Source organism: Staurois parvus, unplaced genomic scaffold, assembly GCF_062004578.1.
Source record: "Staurois parvus isolate SC_StPar_1 unplaced genomic scaffold, SC_StPar_1.0 ptg000251l, whole genome shotgun sequence".
In the NCBI taxonomy this organism is placed as follows: Eukaryota; Metazoa; Chordata; class Amphibia; order Anura; family Ranidae; genus Staurois; species Staurois parvus.
This window is the reverse complement of record NW_028318047.1, coordinates 2,669,841-2,689,582: the sequence shown is the minus strand read 5'-3', so window position 1 is coordinate 2,689,582 and position 19,742 is coordinate 2,669,841. Positions and strand designations below refer to the sequence as shown.

At 39.3% G+C, this 19,742-nt stretch overlaps 1 protein-coding gene across 1 annotated transcript in view; it reads right to left on the bottom strand.

Moving 5' to 3' along the window:
• The window catches only part of ITGA4 (integrin subunit alpha 4), a 188,606-nt gene that overhangs the window by 60,258 nt on the left and 108,606 nt on the right, over nucleotides 1-19,742 (bottom strand). Inside the window, exons 10-13 of the mRNA XM_089680832.1 lie at nucleotides 17,045-17,153; nucleotides 5,962-6,056; nucleotides 2,401-2,491; nucleotides 1,536-1,581 (exon numbers count right to left, since the gene is read on the bottom strand). Coding sequence (XP_089536958.1) covers nucleotides 1,536-1,581; nucleotides 2,401-2,491; nucleotides 5,962-6,056; nucleotides 17,045-17,153 — 341 coding nt within the window. The remainder of the gene's footprint in view (nucleotides 1-1,535; nucleotides 1,582-2,400; nucleotides 2,492-5,961; nucleotides 6,057-17,044; nucleotides 17,154-19,742) is intronic.

Here is a 19,742-nt window from a genome sequence, read left to right as displayed (position 1 = left end):
TTGGCGACTTCTGAGCACTGTGCACTTCAGCATGCGCTGACCTCGCTCTGTCATTTTACGTGGCCTACCACTTTATGGCTGAGTTGCTGTTGTTCCCAGTTGCTTCCACTTTGCTATAATACCACTAACAGTTGACTGTGGAATATTTAGTAGCAAGGAAATTTCATGGATGGACTTATTGCCCAGGTGACAACCTATCACGGTACCATGCTTGAATTCACTGAGCTCCTGAGAGTGACCTATTCTTTCACAAATGTTTGTAGAAGCAGTCTGCATGCCTAGGTGCTTGAGTTTATACACCTGTGGCCATGGAGGTGATTGGAACACCTGAATCCAGTGATTCGGCGAGGTGTCCCAATACTTTTGGCAATATAGTGTGTGTGTGTATATATAGACTATTTCTTTTCTGTTATATCATTAAACTATGTGACATTTTAGATACAGCTTTTGGGAACATTTTTAATAATCAGTGTAGCTCACCACTATATACTACATATACAGTATACTCATGATCCTGGAGCCATGAACTGAAACAAAAAATACATCAAAGAGAACAACATGTAAGAGGTAATCATGAAGACTGGCCCAGTTTTAAATATGGAAATCCTAGAAATATCATTTAACTTTCTTTTCTATTTAACCAACAGTGTACGTAACTTTCTAAAATAATATATGGTTAAACTTTCTCATTCCACAGACTGTCCTGTAAAATTACTTTAGTGGCATACAACTCTTTTTAAAACCACTCTTCAAGGACCTAATAAAATGTAATATTGCATACCAGGATCATGAAACTACCTCCTTACCAATTCATAGGTCATAGCATTCATTTGTCTCCAAGGACAGTAAAGCAGCCAGTTTTTTGCAGTCTCCATGAGTCTTTTTAGGCAAACAAGTACATAGATATTAACAGGATGGGATGCAATAGGGTCATTCCTGTGCGGGTCATGTGAGCAGGAGCCTAGGGCATGTGATCTGTTCTGAAGGGTAGGATCAGTTTTAATATTGGCAAGCCCTCTCATTAAATATCATGTGACCAAAAAAACACGCCACATGGAAGGCTGCCTACAGCAGCATTTTCTTCATAAAATGGTAGCATTTTAGCAATTCAGTCGCTCATTATGTAGTCATCCCATAGTTTGAAAAAAAAACCTTTGTGTTTTGGTCTACTTCTACAACAGTATGCAGTAAGATCTGTGCAGTGATAGCCTGCAGCTGTGCTCAATATGGCATGGGCAATGAAAAAAGGTAAGCTGCTGCACCTTCCTTAAAGCAGTTTTCAAATCAAATTGTCAAATACACCAACTGATCATGCTGTTAGAATTTCCCTCAGTAAGAAAATATGTGGCATTTACTATTCCAGGGACAAAGCTGTTCAACCTGTGCAGTAATAATAAAACCCTAAAAACATGACCTGTGAGGCATACTGAATGACAGAGCTGGACAGACACTGCCTTAGAAGGTGATACTTGAGTAACTATCCTCCTATCTCATTGTAGGAACAGCCCAGACATAATACAGCAATGTAGTCCTACCTTAGCAACACCGCAGAGTCAGAAAGAAAGGCCCCAACTGCAATATCTATGGAGACATGAAACAAATATGAGCAATTTTCAAGTACTATTCACCAGCTGACCTTTTCCTTAATTGTTAAGAACTAAGACTACTACATAACATGATTACAAACTGGCACTGATATATTTGCCCATGCAATAGTAAAAACCTAATAATGAATCCAAAAAATGCAATGCTATATCAGAGTTATGTATTCTATCAGAGATGCTCCTTCTTCTACCCCCTAGTACCAATGCCATACAGTTTCAGGGGAGGCATCTCTCAGCTTGAACAGGTCAATTGAAAAAAAAAACTATTTAAATAGCAACTTTGAAATCATAGCAATAATGTAAAAGTAGTACAAAAAGAAAAAAAGAAACAAGAAAATAGGGAATACAGGAGAGGAAGACAAGCTAATGGTTCAAAGCTGGGCCATGACCAATCTGCCCATGGGGTGAACCCCCAGATGGTAACTTTGAGCTGATTAAAGTGACCGTAATGAGTCATTGTGATTTTCCCATAAGTAGCTGGAAATCCAAGGGTTCAGTTTGTAAAATAGTGGCCAATTTTTTGTTGACTAGATACTACAACATCTTTTGTTTGACCTGTGCAATAGTTGGGATGATGCTTTAATTTTTTAGAGAAATATCATCCTTGGTGCATACAGGGAAAGCTTAGAACAAAAGGAAATGCCTAGCCTCAGATCATGACCAGGTACATTGGAAGAAAGCAGGCAAGGCCCTTCACAAAACACTATTTACTGGAATTACTATCCTATGCCATTCTAGGTTAAAAATGTATTTCTGTTCTCTAAAAATATTCCTCAGATGTGTTTTAATGACTTACCTTGATAACCATTTCCATCAGCATCCAATCCTTGAGATATCGATTGGCCAAACATGTTCAAGGAATAGCCAAGTTTCTTCCCTTGAATTCTCTATAAAAGGAAATAATGGCATTGGTCAGGCATATCGATAAACACACAGACTGATGACTGCGATTCTTAGCTTTGCTACGGATGAAGTATGAAGGAAGACATAGTCAAAGGTTAGTTCCTTCAGGGAATCTTGCAGGAAAGAAAGCTTGGGAAGCTCTCAGCAAACCATTCATATTACCAATTATCTGCAAAATCTTGGCATAACACGCAAGACATAACAAGACATTTATATCTATGTGTTATATATCATTTTTATATGTAGGAGGTGTAATATGAACAATAATGACCGTCACGAATAGCACACAGTTAGCTCTGCTATGCTTGTGTTGTTCATTACAGAAGTGGTCATTAAACTCTATATTTTAATTGCAGATTAGCATATTACTATGAATACTGCATTAAATTATACAATATAGTGTTTTAACTGTCATTTTGTTAGCTTATGCTGAGCATGGAATAGTCACTGCTGTAAAAAACACAACAAATTATTTAGCCTATTTAACTACTTCAATACCGGGCACTTTTACTCCTTTACCCAGGCCAATTTTCAGCTTTCAGTGTTCTCACACTTTGAATGACAATTACGCTGTTATGCAACACTGTACCCAAACTAAATTTTTATGATGTTGTTCACACAACTTGAGCTTTGTTTTGGTGGTATTTCATCACCACTGGGGTTTTTATTTTGTTGCAAAATTAACCCAAAAAAAAGACCCAAAATTTTGAACAAAAAACATGTTTTTCTTTGTTTCTGTTATAAAATTTTGCAAATAAATAATTTTTCTTCATAAATGTAGGCCAAGATGTATTCTGCTACATGTCTTTGGTGAAAATAACCCAAATTAGGATTTATTATTTAGTCTGTAGGAAAGTTATAGAGTTAGAAAATTATGGGATATATATGAAAATTGATCAGTCCTGAAGTACTGACAGCCAATCTAATTTCTTGAGACCCAAAAATGTCAGAACAGTACAGATATCCCCCAAATGACCCCTTTTTGCAAAGTAGACAGTCTGAGGTATTTGGTAAGAGGCATAGTGAGTTGTAATTTTTTTGCAATACTTTTTGGAAAATGAAGAAATTAAAAAAAAAGTTTTCACAGAATTTTTTTTTTAACATACTGTCACCAGTGCAGTACAGTGTATAGCTGGTGTGGCGGTAATCAAGGACACTGACTGGTGACAGTATGAGAAAAAAAATGTATCAATTTTTAAAAATGTTTTAATTTTTTAATTACATTTTTTTTTCTTTTTTGTAAGATTATTTTCATAATACACTGTGACCAGATTAGTAAAATGTTAACAGTAAACATTGCACTACTTTGGAAAGTGATCAGTATTTTATTTTTTTTAAACATTATGATTGCTTATAGCAAAGAATTTCTTTGCTATAAGCAAGCATTTAACTGAATTAAATTGATTCATTCAGTGTTTTTTGTTGTGATTAGCAGTGATTGGCCATGGCTAATCACATGACACAGATGGGCTGTAATTGTCCCAGTCTGTACATGTGATCACTGTGACTAATCACACCTAATGACAGAATTGTATAGAATGGATGGCATGAAAGGAAGTCATTCACTGTTTACAATTGTCATGTGACCTGCTGTGATTGGTCACAGCAGGTCACATGGTACCTGCAAGGGGCCTGTACACAGATATGTTATCGGCTGTGTTTGAGGTACACAGCTAGTGACCGATCTCGCCACAGCGCAGCACTGCAGGCATGCACAAGGTGCGATTCGAGAAGGACGTCATATGACGCCCACCCAATCGCGGAGTGTCCCACTTGGCCATCATTCCTCTATTGGCCGGGCAGGAACAGGTTAAACAAATATGTCACAGGCAGGGGCGGACTGACCATTTGGAAACTCGGGCGCTGCCCGAGGGCCCGGGGTCAGTAGGGGGCCCCATGAGATGCCCCTGGTACCTTTTTCCTAGGCTTTTTTGAGTTTGGGAAAGGACACAGGGGCCCCATGAGTTGTCAGTCCACCCCTGGTCACAGGGTGTTGCTGCTAACTTCCATTTAAAAAAAGCTAGATGCCTGGCTATTACACTGAACCTTTTACTTCAATGCACTGGTTCACTGATCCTGAATAAAAATATATACACTGTATTGCCAAAAATATTGGAACACCCCTCTAAGTCATTGGATTCAGGTGTTCCAATCACCTCCATGACCACAGGTGTATAAAATCAAGTACCTAGGCATGCAGACTGCTTCTACAAATATTTGTGAAAGAATGGATCGCTCTCATGAGGTCAGTGAATTCAAGCGTGGTACCGTGATAGGTTGTCACCTGTGCAATAAGTCCATCCGTGACATTTCCTCGCTACTAAACATTCCACAGTCAACTGTTAGTGGTATTATAACAAAGTGGAAGCAACTGGGAACAACAGCAACTCAGCCATGAAGTGGTAGGCCATGTAAAATGACAGAGCAGGGTCAGCGCATGCTGAAGCACACAGTGAGCAGAAGTCACCAACTGTCTGCAGATTCAAAAACTGAAGACCTCCAAACTTCATGCGGCCTTCAGATTAGAACAACAGCAGTTTATTGTGAGCTTCATGGAATGGGTTTCCATGGCAAAGCAGCTGCATCCAAGCTTTACATCACCAAGCACAATGCAAAGCGTTGGATATATTGGTGTAAAGCACACCGCCACTGGACTCTAGAACAGTGGTAACGTGTTCTCTAGAGTGACCAATCACGCTTCTCTGTCTGGCAATCCAATGGATGTGTCTGGGTTTGTTGGTTGCCAGGAAAACGGTACTTGCCTGACTGCATTGTGCCAAGTGTAAAGTTTGGTTGAGGGGGATTATGGTGTAGGGTTGTTTTTCAGCGGTTGGGCTTGGCCCCTTAGTTCCAGTGAAGGAAACTCTTAAGGTGTCAGCATACCAAGAAATTTTGGACAATTTCATGCTCCCAACTTTGCGGGAACAGTTTGGGGATGGCCCCTTCCTGTTCCAACATGACTGCACACCAGTGCACAAAGCAAGGTGATACATACCTACACTGCTAGCTTTCAAAAAACATTTAACAATGTATTATTATGTCTCATCTAAAATTATGTGCATCTTTACCTTGTTTCTATTTTGTGTTTTTGTACAAGCTTCTATGTATAAAATGAGTTAAGAAGTATATAATGAAATGATCTGATTGAAAAAAAAAAACAAGAATTCTTTATTACAGAGTTGCATTAATTTGTATCTTTTATATCTGCCTGGCTGTTCAGTTTTAAGGAAAATGATCAGACATATTAGATTATTATAACCTTGCAATGCATGGGACATAAACAAGCTCAGAGTGAAATCTGCTGGGTACTTAATGCATGCAGAGGAGTGAAATGGAAATATGAATTTCTGATCACTATGGCAAATATAGATTTTTACTTTTAGATACTTTTCATAATAGGCACACCCTTTTCCATGAAATCACCATAAAAAAAAATATATCTTAAAAAAGATACCTGTGTGAATGAATGAGTGATTCCTTTTTCTCTTCCATTGTAAATATATACTGCTCCCAGCAAATTTTCCTCATGTGGAGCTCCAATAGCCACATCTATGAAATAAAAGTGTATTGTTGTATTGTAAATACTGACATCACACACAAACAACATAAAAAAGTTAGGACAGAACAAATCCTTGAAACCTAGTAGCCTGTAATTCTAAAACGTAAAAAATAAAAAAATACAGTTGCAGCCTAAAAGCTTGGAACACCTAAATTCTGCCCTCTAGCGTCAGCTATTCCTCTATCGTACAGCACTGCTATCCATGACTACAAGTGTGAACACAGAGAGGTGTCCATGCTGGGATTGCTGAGTACATGCCTTTTCTATTTTAATGTTGTGAGTGGCCAATTTGCAATTGATTTTAACATTAAGGGCCAATTCACACCAGTGCATTTTAGAACAGCTGTAAAATGCAGAAGGATATCTGAAAAACAATCATTTCTAGTGTGTGCTATTCACACCGTAACCGTGCTAAAATGCACAATGTATGTCAAAGGACGACAAAATGTATGTCAAGGGACATCAGCAAAACACGAGTAAAATAGATGGAAATGTACACGCATTTTAGCGCAAGTGAGTGTGAATGGGCCCTAAACCTTTTAACTCTACTGCACTTAGTGTGCACTCTTCTTGTTTGTTTGTTTCAATGCCATTGGTAGATTCCCCCGATTTTGTAAAGAGCAACACCAAATGCAGCAAGAGGGAGGTCTTTTATTACTCTTGATGATGCCTATGCCAGGATTAAGGATTTGTGATTTAATCGACTTATGGACATGAACTGTTTTTCTGATAAACTTGATCTTTGTTCACACTTCACAAGGTCTTTCGTTTACATGTTTAAAGTCAAAAGTGTTTTGAGTGCACTAAATTCGTTTTTTTTGTTTTAAATTCCTAAAACACATGTGTACACAAATCCTTATATCTTCTATATAGGATCCCACATCAGGATTACTGATATCTGTACTACACATCGATGTGTCCATTCCCGATAGCATTATGTGAAAGGATAGCAGAGACAATCTGCTTGAACCATTTTTACCTTCATTTTTACTATGTTGTTGTGAATTCTGGCCGCAGCCAGTTAACTGTGTACTATAGCAACCTTTGGGCTTTAACTGCTTACAAATGAATGTTATAAAGAAGCTGAATGGGAAGGAAAAACAATTTAAACATGTTATGCGGAGATTAAACACAAGGTGGCAGTGGAGGCCATCACCCATCTTATCGAATTTAACCATATCCCCGAAATAACTATCATTGTTTTTATAATGTAAAAAAAAGTTAATAACTTTTAACACTTGGCTTAAAGGCTTAAATTCTATAGATGTATGCTATGCCTATGTATGTTATTTTACATATATATATATATATATATATACACACTGTATATATATTTACTGATGTGAATGTGCAGGGCCCTCCTAATTCCTTCTGTACTGAAATGTATTGTAATTGTACTGTCTCACTTATATTGTAAAGTGCTGCGCAAACTGTTGGCGCTATATAAATCCTGTATAATAATAATAATGTACAATATATACCATATGTAAAGCACTGCATTAATTATCGGCACTAAATAAATACCCCCATATATCATATAGTGCACTGTGCTAGTATGTACCAAATTATTAAAAAGCTGCAGACATACTATGTGATATTAACATAGTGAAACAACAAAATGCTGCACTATGATCATAAATAAGGGAGAATGTCACCAACACACTGTGGATCACCACTATGGGTCCAAAAGTTCAAATAGTTACAGCAAGACAATGTTTTGGAATATCGCAGGACCCCTTCATCAGGCATGTGACAAAGATGATGACCATAAATAATACACAAAATAAGTATGTAAAATATATGTAATCAGACTGATATAAGAAATTATAGTCCCAATGTGAAAATGTATCAAATAAGGAATAAAACAAGTGTTCAAAACCCAAGAAGAAGGAGTATGACCATATCCAAGGGAGAGCTGATAGTATCCTGGGAAGATAAGAGGTGCCTCTACCAGACAACACCATCTACGCTTAATGAATAACCATGATCCTCTAACCATGGAAGGTCATGAAGCACTTTGGTACAAAAATCCCATGGAGGTCTCCTACAAGATAGTCCCAATGGGGTTTATTTACTAAAGCTGGAGAGTCCAAAATCAGACTCCCTTCTGCATAGAAACCAATCAGCTTCTAAACTCAGCTTGTTCAATGAAGCTTTGCCAATGAAACCTGGAAGCTGATTGGTTTCTATGCAGAAGGGAGTCTGATTTTGGACTCTCCAGCTTTAGTAAATAAACCCCAATGTGTCAAACCTGGAACAGCAGGTGTCTCCACTCTGGAAGGCTCATATAAACTCATCCATCCATCAAAAATATATGCAACAAAAATGAGTCCAACATAATGTAAAACTTTACTAATACAAATATTGATATAAAACCTAAAATATTTTCTCTGAATTTTCTCTTAAAGTCCAAGTAAAATGCACTTTCTAATAAAATATTTGCCCCCTACAACACAATCAGGAATTACTCAAATGGTTCTGGTATACTTTGCCATCTGTTATGACTGTGGCTGTTTTGAAGTCCTGAGTCCTGAAAGTGTTTGTGGTAAATGCAAAGAGACTTTTATTAACTTTGCCAAGTTCATATTTTTATAAAGATGTTAATATGCAAACACCCAGAAAGCTTGGTATAAACTTTGAGGATGTACAAGAGTTCTTAAAACCCAATTTATTCTAGCCACCAGCTCTGATTTGTTCCAGTCTTTGTTAATCAGGTACTCTGCATTTTCCAGTCACAAGTTTTACCACCCCTTGGAAAGTAAAAAGAATATAACTTTTTACTTTCCAAGGGGTGGTAAAACTTGTGACTGGAAAATGCAGAGTTCTCCCATGTTCTTCAGGTAGATCTCCACCTATTTAAGGTTGCCTACCCCTGCTATGTACCCTTTTGCATATATCCTTCCTCACCTACATTGAATACAGTGTGAAAACCACTCCTCCAATTTTTTTTTTTAGAGTTCCCTTACTTCCTGGGGATTAGGGGGTTGGGGGTTCCAGTAGTGAGTTATTTAAACACTTCCCTACCTCACTATAGCCGAATGACAACTACAGCATGGTCGTCCAGTTCTTCAGCAGCATGCACCCAGCACTGTCTGTGATCGCTGTATCCTTTGGACACAGCTGATTATATGACATAATAAAAGGCCAACCACAGTTTCCTTTTACCATGTGATCTGCTGTGTCCAATCACATCTGACCACCATATAAATACAAATGAAAAAACAAAAAGAGGGCACACCGACTTAGTGCATTATCATTTAAAAATATTTATTGAGAGAAAAAGATAAGTATCATACTCACAATGGACATAAAAAAACACAGGTATATCACAATGAACAAGGTGTTCAATCCAAACAGCATCTGAGTCCATACGATAGAACTCTGGATGACCAACTGGCTGACGCGTTTCAAGGACTCAGCCTCTTCCTCAGAGCCAACACTTCAAGAGTCTGCACCTCTCCTATATTTGCTAACAAATGATGACAGTGGGCCGTATCAAATCTACCCATGGGCGGGGACTACCATCACATGACCCACTAGCATATATTTCCAAAATTGAATACAATTGTAAAAACAATGCAACTGTCAAAGAAAACATCTACACTGATAATCAAGGCACTAATTATCAGTGCCCTGATTATCAGTGCAGCCCAAAAAGTGCACATCAGTGCCCAACAGTGCTACCCATCAGTTCCCAACAGTCCTGCTCAGCGGTGCTGCCAATCTGTTCCTGTCAATGCTGCCAGTCAGTGCCACCTATCAGCGCCATCAGTCAGTGATGCCAGTCAGTGCCTTTTAATGCTACCTATCAGTGCCCCTCAGTGCCACATATCAGAGCAGCATCATCAGTGCCTCCTCATCAATGCCCACCAGTGCTGCCTCATCAGTGCTGCCTATCAGTGCCCATCAGTGTTGCCTATCAGTTCCAATCAGAGCTGCTTATCAGTGCAGCCTCATCAATGCACATCAGTGAAGGAGAAAAATTATCTGTTTGCAAAACGTTATAACAGAAACAAAGAAAACTTTTTTTTTTCAAAATGTTTGCTCTTTTTTTCATTTATAGTGCAAAAAATAAAAAACCCAGTGGTGATTAAATACCACCAAAAGAAAGCTCTATTTGTGTGAAAAAAATTATAAAAATGTAATATGGGTACTGCATGACCGCGCAATTGTCATTCAAAGTGCAAATTGGCCTGGGCAGGAAGGAGGTAAAAGTGCTCAGCAGGCAAGTGGTTAAACACAGCATTACTAGTTCTGTCCAAATACATAGCCAATCCAAAGTCACATGATGGTGTCATACTCTGACAAAAACTATGTAAAAGTAATTTAGAATTAAACCAAGAACTGGAGGATCCAGGTGCGTGTGCGTGATGTTTCATTGCCTTGTCAGAAGGGGTGACACAAGAAAATCAGCCAATATGTCCACTGCTGCTCACCTTAAACTGTACTATCGGTTTTAGGTGTAGTGGGCATTTATTGTTATTATCAGCACCAAGGGCCATCCAAAGCCTCTCGAATTTTTATCTCAGTGATAAACAGGCATTTTTGATGCAAGTTGGCAATAAAAGTGTCTTAAAAGACATGTGAGTTTCCTCTGAATGCTAAAAGGGGCTGAGAAGCTGCAATTTACCTGCACCCTGCTAGACAGTGCTGGATGGGGTGGCAGGGCTTTAACATATTTTAATATTTTCCAAAGCTCCTGCAAATAGCCCAATGTACTGTCCATATGAAAGGCTGTGGGTAGAGCTAGGCATGGCTGTTCACTGCTAGTGCTACTAAATGAACTGGAGCAGTTCAATAAATGGAGCAGCAGAAAGGGTGACAAAGCCAAACTGCAGAACAGTCTATCAAAAGAAGTGCCTATCCAATGGTTCAGCTGGCATGATCAACATATAATTACAAAATGTTACTGAAAAACAGAGCATAGTCTTACTGGTATGGGAATTCTATATCACATGATTTTATAGTTGGACCATAGTTCTATATTAAATAGAGTGTGTCTTCTAATTAAAGTGGTTCTAAAGGTAAAAGTTTTTTTTACCTTAATGCATTCTATGCATTAAGGAAGTGAAAAACTTCTCTGTGCGGCTCCCCCCCCAGTCCCCACCTATACTTTCCTGAGCCCGATCTTGATACAGCGCTGAGCCTAAGAGCAGCATCTCTCTCGGCTCTCTCCTCACTAAACAGAAATGCAGCAGCGGGAGCCATTGAGCCTGCAAGAGTGCCCCCACAGCAAGTGGCTTGCTATTGGGGCACTCAGCAGGGGGGAGGAGCCAGGAATGCTAGCAGGGGACCCTAGAAGAGGAATGTCAGGGCTGCTTTGTGCAAACCATTGCATAGAGCAATTAAGTCTGTATTGTTGCTGTATTGTCTCCCGTTATATTGTAAAGTTCTGAGCAAACTGTTGGCGCTATATAAATCCTGTATAATAATAATAATATTTGTTATTTTTTTTAAATTATCCATTAGAATCACTTTAAGATGCATACAATGGTGACAGTTTGTTCATGCAATGAAGCGTGAAAATAAGAACATTCTTAAAAGAAGATGGGCCTGAACAGAAAAATAATAATAAGTATTTCACTTGCAACTTACCAAATTCATTAAATTATAAGCCTATAGATGCTTCAAACCGCTAAGTCAACAGTATTCAGAGTAAAATCCATAGAGAACTAACATATACCTCGCCCCTTTTAAAGTCATTTACCACAATCTGTAAAACTAGTGCAGGTTTCAGTTCACTGTATACAATTAGTCCTTTACTATCTTTACATGTTTTGTGCTCTTCATGGCTTATGCTGCTTGGGTGTGTTTACCACTTTTAGTGGTTATTTTGTTTTTCAGAACAATCTATAAGGACCAGTAAACCTAACACAAAAAGTTACCGTATGTAAAAAAAAAAAAGTATATTCTCAACAGTCACAGATATGCATGTAAAAGAATACCTAAAGTAACACTAAAGGTTAATTTTTAAAAAAATAACAAACATGTCATACTTACCTGCTCTGTGCAATGGGTTTGCACAGAGCAGCCCTGGTCCTCCTCTTTTTGGGTCCCCCCTAAACACACTTATCACGGCTCAGCCCTCCCCCCTGATCCATCCTCCCTGGCTAAATGGACAGTAATAAAAACCAGACATGGAAATTAGCAGAAACTAGAAAGAAAGTTTTGGCTTGACATACATTTTAAAATGAATAAAGAGGAACTAATTTAAAGAAATGAATAAGGCAGACTGGTCGGTAACTCATTTGCCTACATAATAACTTCCTAACATCAAATTACTGAGCAAAAGTAAAAAAAAAAATGTATACTTTATCATTAGAGTGTTGTCCTTGAATTCCTATCAAGTGACACTTCTTAGGACTGCCTGAGATGAGAATCCTGGGAGAATGCTTGAGCAGCAGAGAGTCAGATTCCTCAATGTGGATCCCCCTGTCATCAATATGTTCCACAAGGTGTCCTGGCAGATCACAAAGAAACGGGTGGTAGGAAGTGCTAATTTGTGATCTTGTGATGGATTTTTACACTGGCTAAGCTTAGGGTGAGAATAAGAAGAGGGACTGTTGTACTACACACAGCCAAGGACATAAAAACAACTGGATAGGCACTAGGATTTACGTGGCCGTGCCAACTGTGGGTCAGTATGCTAGTCATATAAGTAGATGCTAACCCTTAAAGATACGTAAAACAAAGATGGTGCCAGCCTTTTGGGAAGAAAGGAAGATAAAAGCATTGTCTAAGAAAGGATGATGTTATCTCTGAGAAGGGTTAGATCCCTGTAGGTGTTACAGTGAGACATTATTCAGTATGCTAGGTCCTCTCTAAAGTGTATGTAAGTCTTAAATCTATTTTTCAGTATGATTGCCATAATTCCTTACAGTATAACATTTATTAAGCATATAGTTTTGTGAATTTGTGGCACAGTTATGTACCTGGTGATCCTGTCAGTAACAGCACTTCTTGTTGCAAGCTTTTTGTTGCTCTTGTTAAGCAGCAGTACCATTGTCAGCCTGCCATGTGAGCTCCTTTGGTTGCCCATTAGGCTGATTTGGATAAACTTGATAAGCAGCCCAACAGCCAACTGATGAAGGGTGCATGGCAGACTGACAATGCTACTTGCTAATTGTGGGGCAGCAGCTCTATGTAAGAAAATTTGCAGTTGTACAAATAAATTCACTAAATATTGTTTGCTGAAAACAAAAACAGTGAAACATAGATTTTTGGGTTTACACACTGTACAGCAAGCCAGGGATGGGTCCTGGAGGCAGATATATTTTCCTGTTATTTATATTGTGGCCCCTTTAAGGGAAAGCTCAAGAGGCATTGCTAATATTCATGAAGGGTGAGGGGGTTCCATGGTATTCTGGACAGGGATGGGAGGGCTGATTTACAGTACTCTCTGGATTGGTAAGTTCATATTTGAAACCCAGAATTTGAAGGTTTAAAGCAGGGGTCCTCAAACTTTTTAAACAGGGGGCCAGTTCACTGTCCCTCAGACCAATGGAGGGCCGGACTATAGTTTAAAAAAAAAAAATTATGAACAAATTCCTATGCACACTGCATATATCTTATTTTGAAGTAAAAAAACAAAACAGGAACAAATACAATATTTAAAATGAAGAACAAGTAAAGTTTAATCAACAAACTTATTAGCATTTCAATGGGAACTATGGGCCTGCGAACCGCTGCGGGTGTCATTAAAAAGTTAATGACACCCGCAGTTTTGTTCACATGTTATGGCCCCCCCATGTCACTGAACCCCCCCCCCCCCCCCACATGTCAGTGTCTTCCCCATGTCACTGACCCCCACATGTCACTGTCCTCAGCACATGTCACTGCCCCCCACATGTCACTGTCCTCCACATGTCACAGCCCCCCCATGTCACTGACCCCCACACATGTCACTGTCCTCAGCACATGTCACTGGCCCCCCGCATTTCACTGTCCTCCGCATGTCACAGCCCCCCCATGTCACTGACCCCCACACGTCTCTGGCCTCCCACATGTCACTGGCCCCCACATGTCACAGCCCCCCCATGTCACTGACCCCCACACATGTCACTGTCCTCAGCACGTCACTAGCCCCCCACATGTCAGTGTCTTCCCCATGTCACGCCCCCCCATGTCACTGACCCCCCCATACGTCAGTGTCTTCCCCCTGTCACAACACCCCCTCCATGTAACTGTCCTCTCTCTGATCCATGATGCTCCCCAATACGCATCTTTGATCCATCTTGCTGGAGCATCGGTGGCTAGTGATCCGCGGGATGAGCGGTGTGTGTTAGTGTAATCAGCGGTGCAGCAGAAAAGGGGTTAACTGTGACAGCTCTGTGCTATGGTTGTTGATCGGCAATCGGCTACTTCTGCCGAAAACCGTGACATGTGCAGATGCGTCAGGGACACACATCTTCAAAGGGGAACTCATCTTGCCGCTACAAAATACCCGGCGGGCCGGATAAATGTCCTCGGCGGGCCGCATGTGGCCCGCAGGCCATAGTTTGAGGACCCCTAGTTTAAAGAGTCCTTTGGCTGGGAAAAAATCTTCAAACCCTGCTTACAGGGACTCTGATCCTGAAGGAGTTAAGTCACCTGCAAGGGAGGCTTGAAAGGCTGAAGAAACGAATCAGTATCCATCTAAGTGGAGTGTGAGGCAGCTCACAGATATGAGATAGTACGGACTGTCTGGTGTCTGTTTGCTTAGCTCCTGCAGATTTTCTTGTACCCCCAAAGCAGACGGGAACCTAAAACCAGGCATGGGACTGGCATTAAGGTGGTGAGGCATATTATTGCTTCCAATATACCAGTAATTGATGGACTATTTTTGTTTGTTTTCTTTGCTGAGGATAAGCTATTTTTCGGTTTGCCTGTTTTGGAAAATAAAAGGACTGTCTGCTTTTACGACTGGCTGATGATCCTGGGCTTCCACATATTACAAAACACTTTTATCACATGCATTTTCACGTGTCTCAATGGTGAATGGAGAAGTCAATAACATCTCAGTGCTGTAGTAGAGACCAACATCTACAAAGACTCCATCCTGTGCATTTTTCTCCCTCAATGTCTGCTGCAGCACTGAGCTGTTATGAATTATGTGAATGAAGCCTCCATTCATCTTCACAATCAGGGAAACATCTACCGACACAGATGAATCAGCGGGAAAATTGATTTCTACCTACTATGTGGCTCTAATTAGGACCTCCCACTCTAATATTCAGAAAGCAAAAAAATAGATGGCAAAATAAGCTCCTTCAACTTTCAGGGGAAGACTGGACAGAGTGCACAGACACTTACTGTTGTCCTCTAGAGATAGTTATCCAGCTTAAAGTGGAGTTTCAGTCTCTCAATCAACAGGGACTATTTTGAATCCTTATGCTGCTAGCATTAGTAAGTAGATATGAAAGTATATCATATTTACTTGTTTTACACAGTTTTTTTTACATTTCTTTCGTTACATCCTGGTTTCAATGCCTAGGAAAATTATGTCATACATTCCAAGAGTCTCCAGGAGGGGAGGATGGGTTTTCTAAGCACACCCTCCTGTCTACATGCCTGAGCTAAAGGCTAAGGGAAGATGTATTCCAGGAATTAAATGCTACATGTATCATCTGTCCTTACTCAAGATGGCCAAGGCCGGAGATGCTAGGGTGGTGTTTTTCTAAGTAATTTCTTAGTAAAATAAAGCATGGAGACATGGATGAATGGGTGAGTTAGCTTAATTATTAAAAATGAATTAAAGTATTAGAAATGAATTAAATAGCACTTTTGGTTTGTGGTGCTTTGATACAGTGTAGTTCCTCTTTAAGCTCTTTCATAAAATATAGTAACCCCACTAAAGATGAAAAATCTGGTCATACGCTCCTCCCCACTGTGATTCCATGGTTGTGGTGCAACAGCACTTTTCTTTGTCATGTAGACCTGTCCTGAGGTCCAGTCTTTTTGGTCTAAAATAAACAACTTCAGCTACTCTTCATCTGTAATTTCTGTAATTCTAAAATCTGCCTCCTTAGTATTCTAAAACTTCCTAGTTTCAAATATGCTGTGATTCTACTGTGAATGTTGTATTTTTTATGCACACTCTCCATCCTTGGCAGAATGGAAAGAACTGGTAAATACAGACATCCTGTTATATAAACTCACCAATGAACTTTGTTAAAAACTATTACATTTTGAACTTCTCTGGGAGAATAAATCTGATTGTACCCCCCTCTACTCAGGTGTTTTTGTTAACATCTAGAAATACTTGGTGGTGTAGTCTTGTACAGTTCTTGATTAGTACAATTGTGGTCCTAATAACTCTGCTTCAATAACTACTGTACATAATTATGCAAGTTGTTTATTGACTGTTTTTGTTTTATGTGTAAAATCAATAAAAATATCATTTAAAAATGGGAAATGAGCTACAAGCTGTTTGACATGGTCCATTGCCCATATCTAATCATTGTTTTTAATGTGCTTATTCTGGGTTGATTACAAAGACAACAGACAGTGCACCAAAGTCCAGACATCCCTTTGCCTGGATTTAAAGGATAAATGCATTTCTAACTCCTTAGGACAGGTTGAACTGGTCAGGTATTTAGTTCAGAACAGAAAGTACCTAGGGGAGCATAAATGACCATGTGCAAGTACTAAGCCTATGTTCCATGGAGGACGCAGACATTGAAATACTACCTCCCTCCAAACAAACAAAAAATCATAAACTTTAGACAGTAACAACTCCCTAAAATAAAAAAATTAAGGCTGTGTGTTGACTATCACAGGAACCACCATAGGCTCAAGAATAATTGTACCAGCAAATGGGTGGGTTGGATATTCGTGCCTGAAATAACCCAACAGTAACATATCCATGTTCAATAAATGAACAGGCCTTACAGTTGTATTCATTTAGTTGAGATCAGCTCAGTGCCCATTGCAACGTTCTCCTCGTAGAGAAGAAATAATCAATCCATATAATGTAGTAATAATATAATCAGGAACCAACCTTCAAATCCATCGGTGTCCAGGTCTCCGAGATTAGTAATAGCTTCTCCAAACCTTGCTGCATATAAGTCATTTCCTGAAAGTTCATATTCCAGTTCTGTCATTGTGCCCTTCAAAACAAATACAAGGAGTGTTTTGTTATACATTCAATAAACACACTAAAAATCACACAGCATGGAAAACATATTCGAACTGCAGCAGCTCTACATTTTACCTGATTTTTTTTTTTTTAAAAAAAACCTTCCTTTGGAAAAACACAAGATGTTAACCAATGTTTCTTGCTTTGCCCAAGTGGGGCAATCACCAGTATTGTCACATGGGGAGAGTTTAAAGCCGAGTGTAACCTACGACTTGACCAACTCTTAGGTTACACAGGATGGTCCTCCTACTCAAGGCAAAAAAAAACGGTGGATGAGCGGATGAATGGTTGTGCTGCTGGGGAATGGAGGTTAAAATGAACCCAATGATTTTGGTCACATGATCATTTTAAAAGAAACATAATTATAATGCTACTGCATCAATGCTAGGTGCAGGGATGTTGGCCTGTTATTTAACTCTATGGCCTCAAATCACATCTGCACACAACAGAATAAGTACCAGGTTTGACTGAGAAGAAAAGCCCAGGAAGTTGGGAAAGGGCTTTGGCACCATTTTCTGTAAAACTCCAGTTACCTTTTGAAGACCAAAAGAGTAATAAATGATTTGAGTCAATTTTTGCATTGCTGTCTGCATCCTTGTTGTGGATATCACCTCCTCTTCCTGTCCAGGTCAGAAAGAACATAAATTGAGAGAATACCACTCTCATGCTAACAGCCATAAAAGCACTTTTTAGCAGAGAGAGGAATAGTTGGAAGCTAGGTCAGGTTTTATTGCTATCCCAGATGACAAATAGGACAAGAAGCTAAAATCTCTCTTCAACAGGAACATGGATAATAGTACAAAACCTGACAAAGGATCTTCCCTTTTCTACATCATCATAAACTAAAAAAAGTCTTGACTGGAATTGGTCTTTAAAGCTTACCTAAGTTTGCATCGTGGTGGATGGTTTCTTGCTATATTGTGCAAATATGTACAACATACTTGCACATTATGGCATACTTACCTTTCAACGCTGCAATGCAATGTCCACGATTTCCCTCGTTGCTCTGTTGCCACTGCTGGCATCTTCTCCAAGTCTTCTTTTGGGCTTGGCTTCTTTAGCCATCTTGTCTGGCCGGCCTGAGATGACGTAATTCTAGCACACACACACAGAGGCTAGTTCATCCCATCACCCAAGGGATGCAGAGATTGTACATAGAGCTGTACATTTTCTACTTAGTGTACAATTTAATATTATTTATTGAACTATTATAGATACTTATATAGGGCTGTCAATTTACACAACAGTTTATACATACACTCACCGGTCACTTTATTAGGTACACCTGTTAAATTGCTTGGTAACACAAACTGCTAATCAGCCAATCACATGGCAACAACTCCATCCATTGAGGCATGTAGACGTGGTGAAGATGATTTGCTGAAGTTCAAAGGAAACTCTCCTCTATCAATACCCAAAAGAAAAGTCACACTTTTACCCTTGAAAGTACACACCATAAACCTTTTCTTAAATACCTTTAACCAACACCTAACAATCCTCACTGCAAATGTCCAAACAATAGTCCAAAATAAGTCTTCAAACAGTCCACCCAATATCCGTTTCAATTCGACACTCCAGATCCAGAGTACCACAAAAAAATATATTAACTAAATATAGTGTATTACCCTTATATTCTTTAAATATTTAATAAGTGATACGTGATTCATGCAAAAAACAATATTTCAGTGAGAAAGAAAGAAAAAAATAAATAAATAAAATAAATATAAATGAATATATTCACACAGCATTCTGTGAATTTCCAACACATCAAAAGTGAATGTCAGCAAATCAAAAGTAAATAAATAAATAAATAAATTCAAGTGAACACTCCATGACTCCCCACACTAGTGAGGTTATTACAGCAAACTCCATAACATGTGAAATTGTGTTAAATTCAGTGGTGCCACACATTACTGGGATTCAAGGCAATTACCCTCTTGCAGCATAAACCAGCATAAACCAGCTCCTCTTGCAGCATAAACCAGTATAGACCAGCACTTCAGGGTTTATATTACCAGCTTCCACCCTGTGGGTATGCCTTATTTACTCTCCCCAATTCCTCATGAGAGTAGAGAAGAAAACCATCAGTGGAGTGTAAAGGGTAATAGACACATTTATTTATAATCTTACATTAAAGATTAGGAAATCTGTCCCATCAGTTCTTAAAAGCTGAATCTCCAGTAACAAAAATGGCCGCGCCGCTCCTTCCGGTTTTGCATCTGACGTCACGCCTCTGACGCGTTTCGTCATTTCTGACTTCTTCTCGAGGCAAGAAGTCGGAAGTGACGAAACGCGTAAGTGACATGACGTCAGGCGCAAAACCGAAAGGAGCGGCGTGGCCATTTTTGTTACCGGAGATTCAGCTTTTAAGAACTGATGGGACAGATGGACAGATTTCCTAATCTTTAATGTAAGATTATAAATAAATGTGTCTATTACCCTTTACACTCCACTGATGGTTTTCTTCTCTACTCCCATGAGGAATTGGGGAGAGTAAATAAGGCATACCCGCAGGGTGGAAGCTGGTATTTTAAACCCTGAAGTGCTGGTCTATACTGGT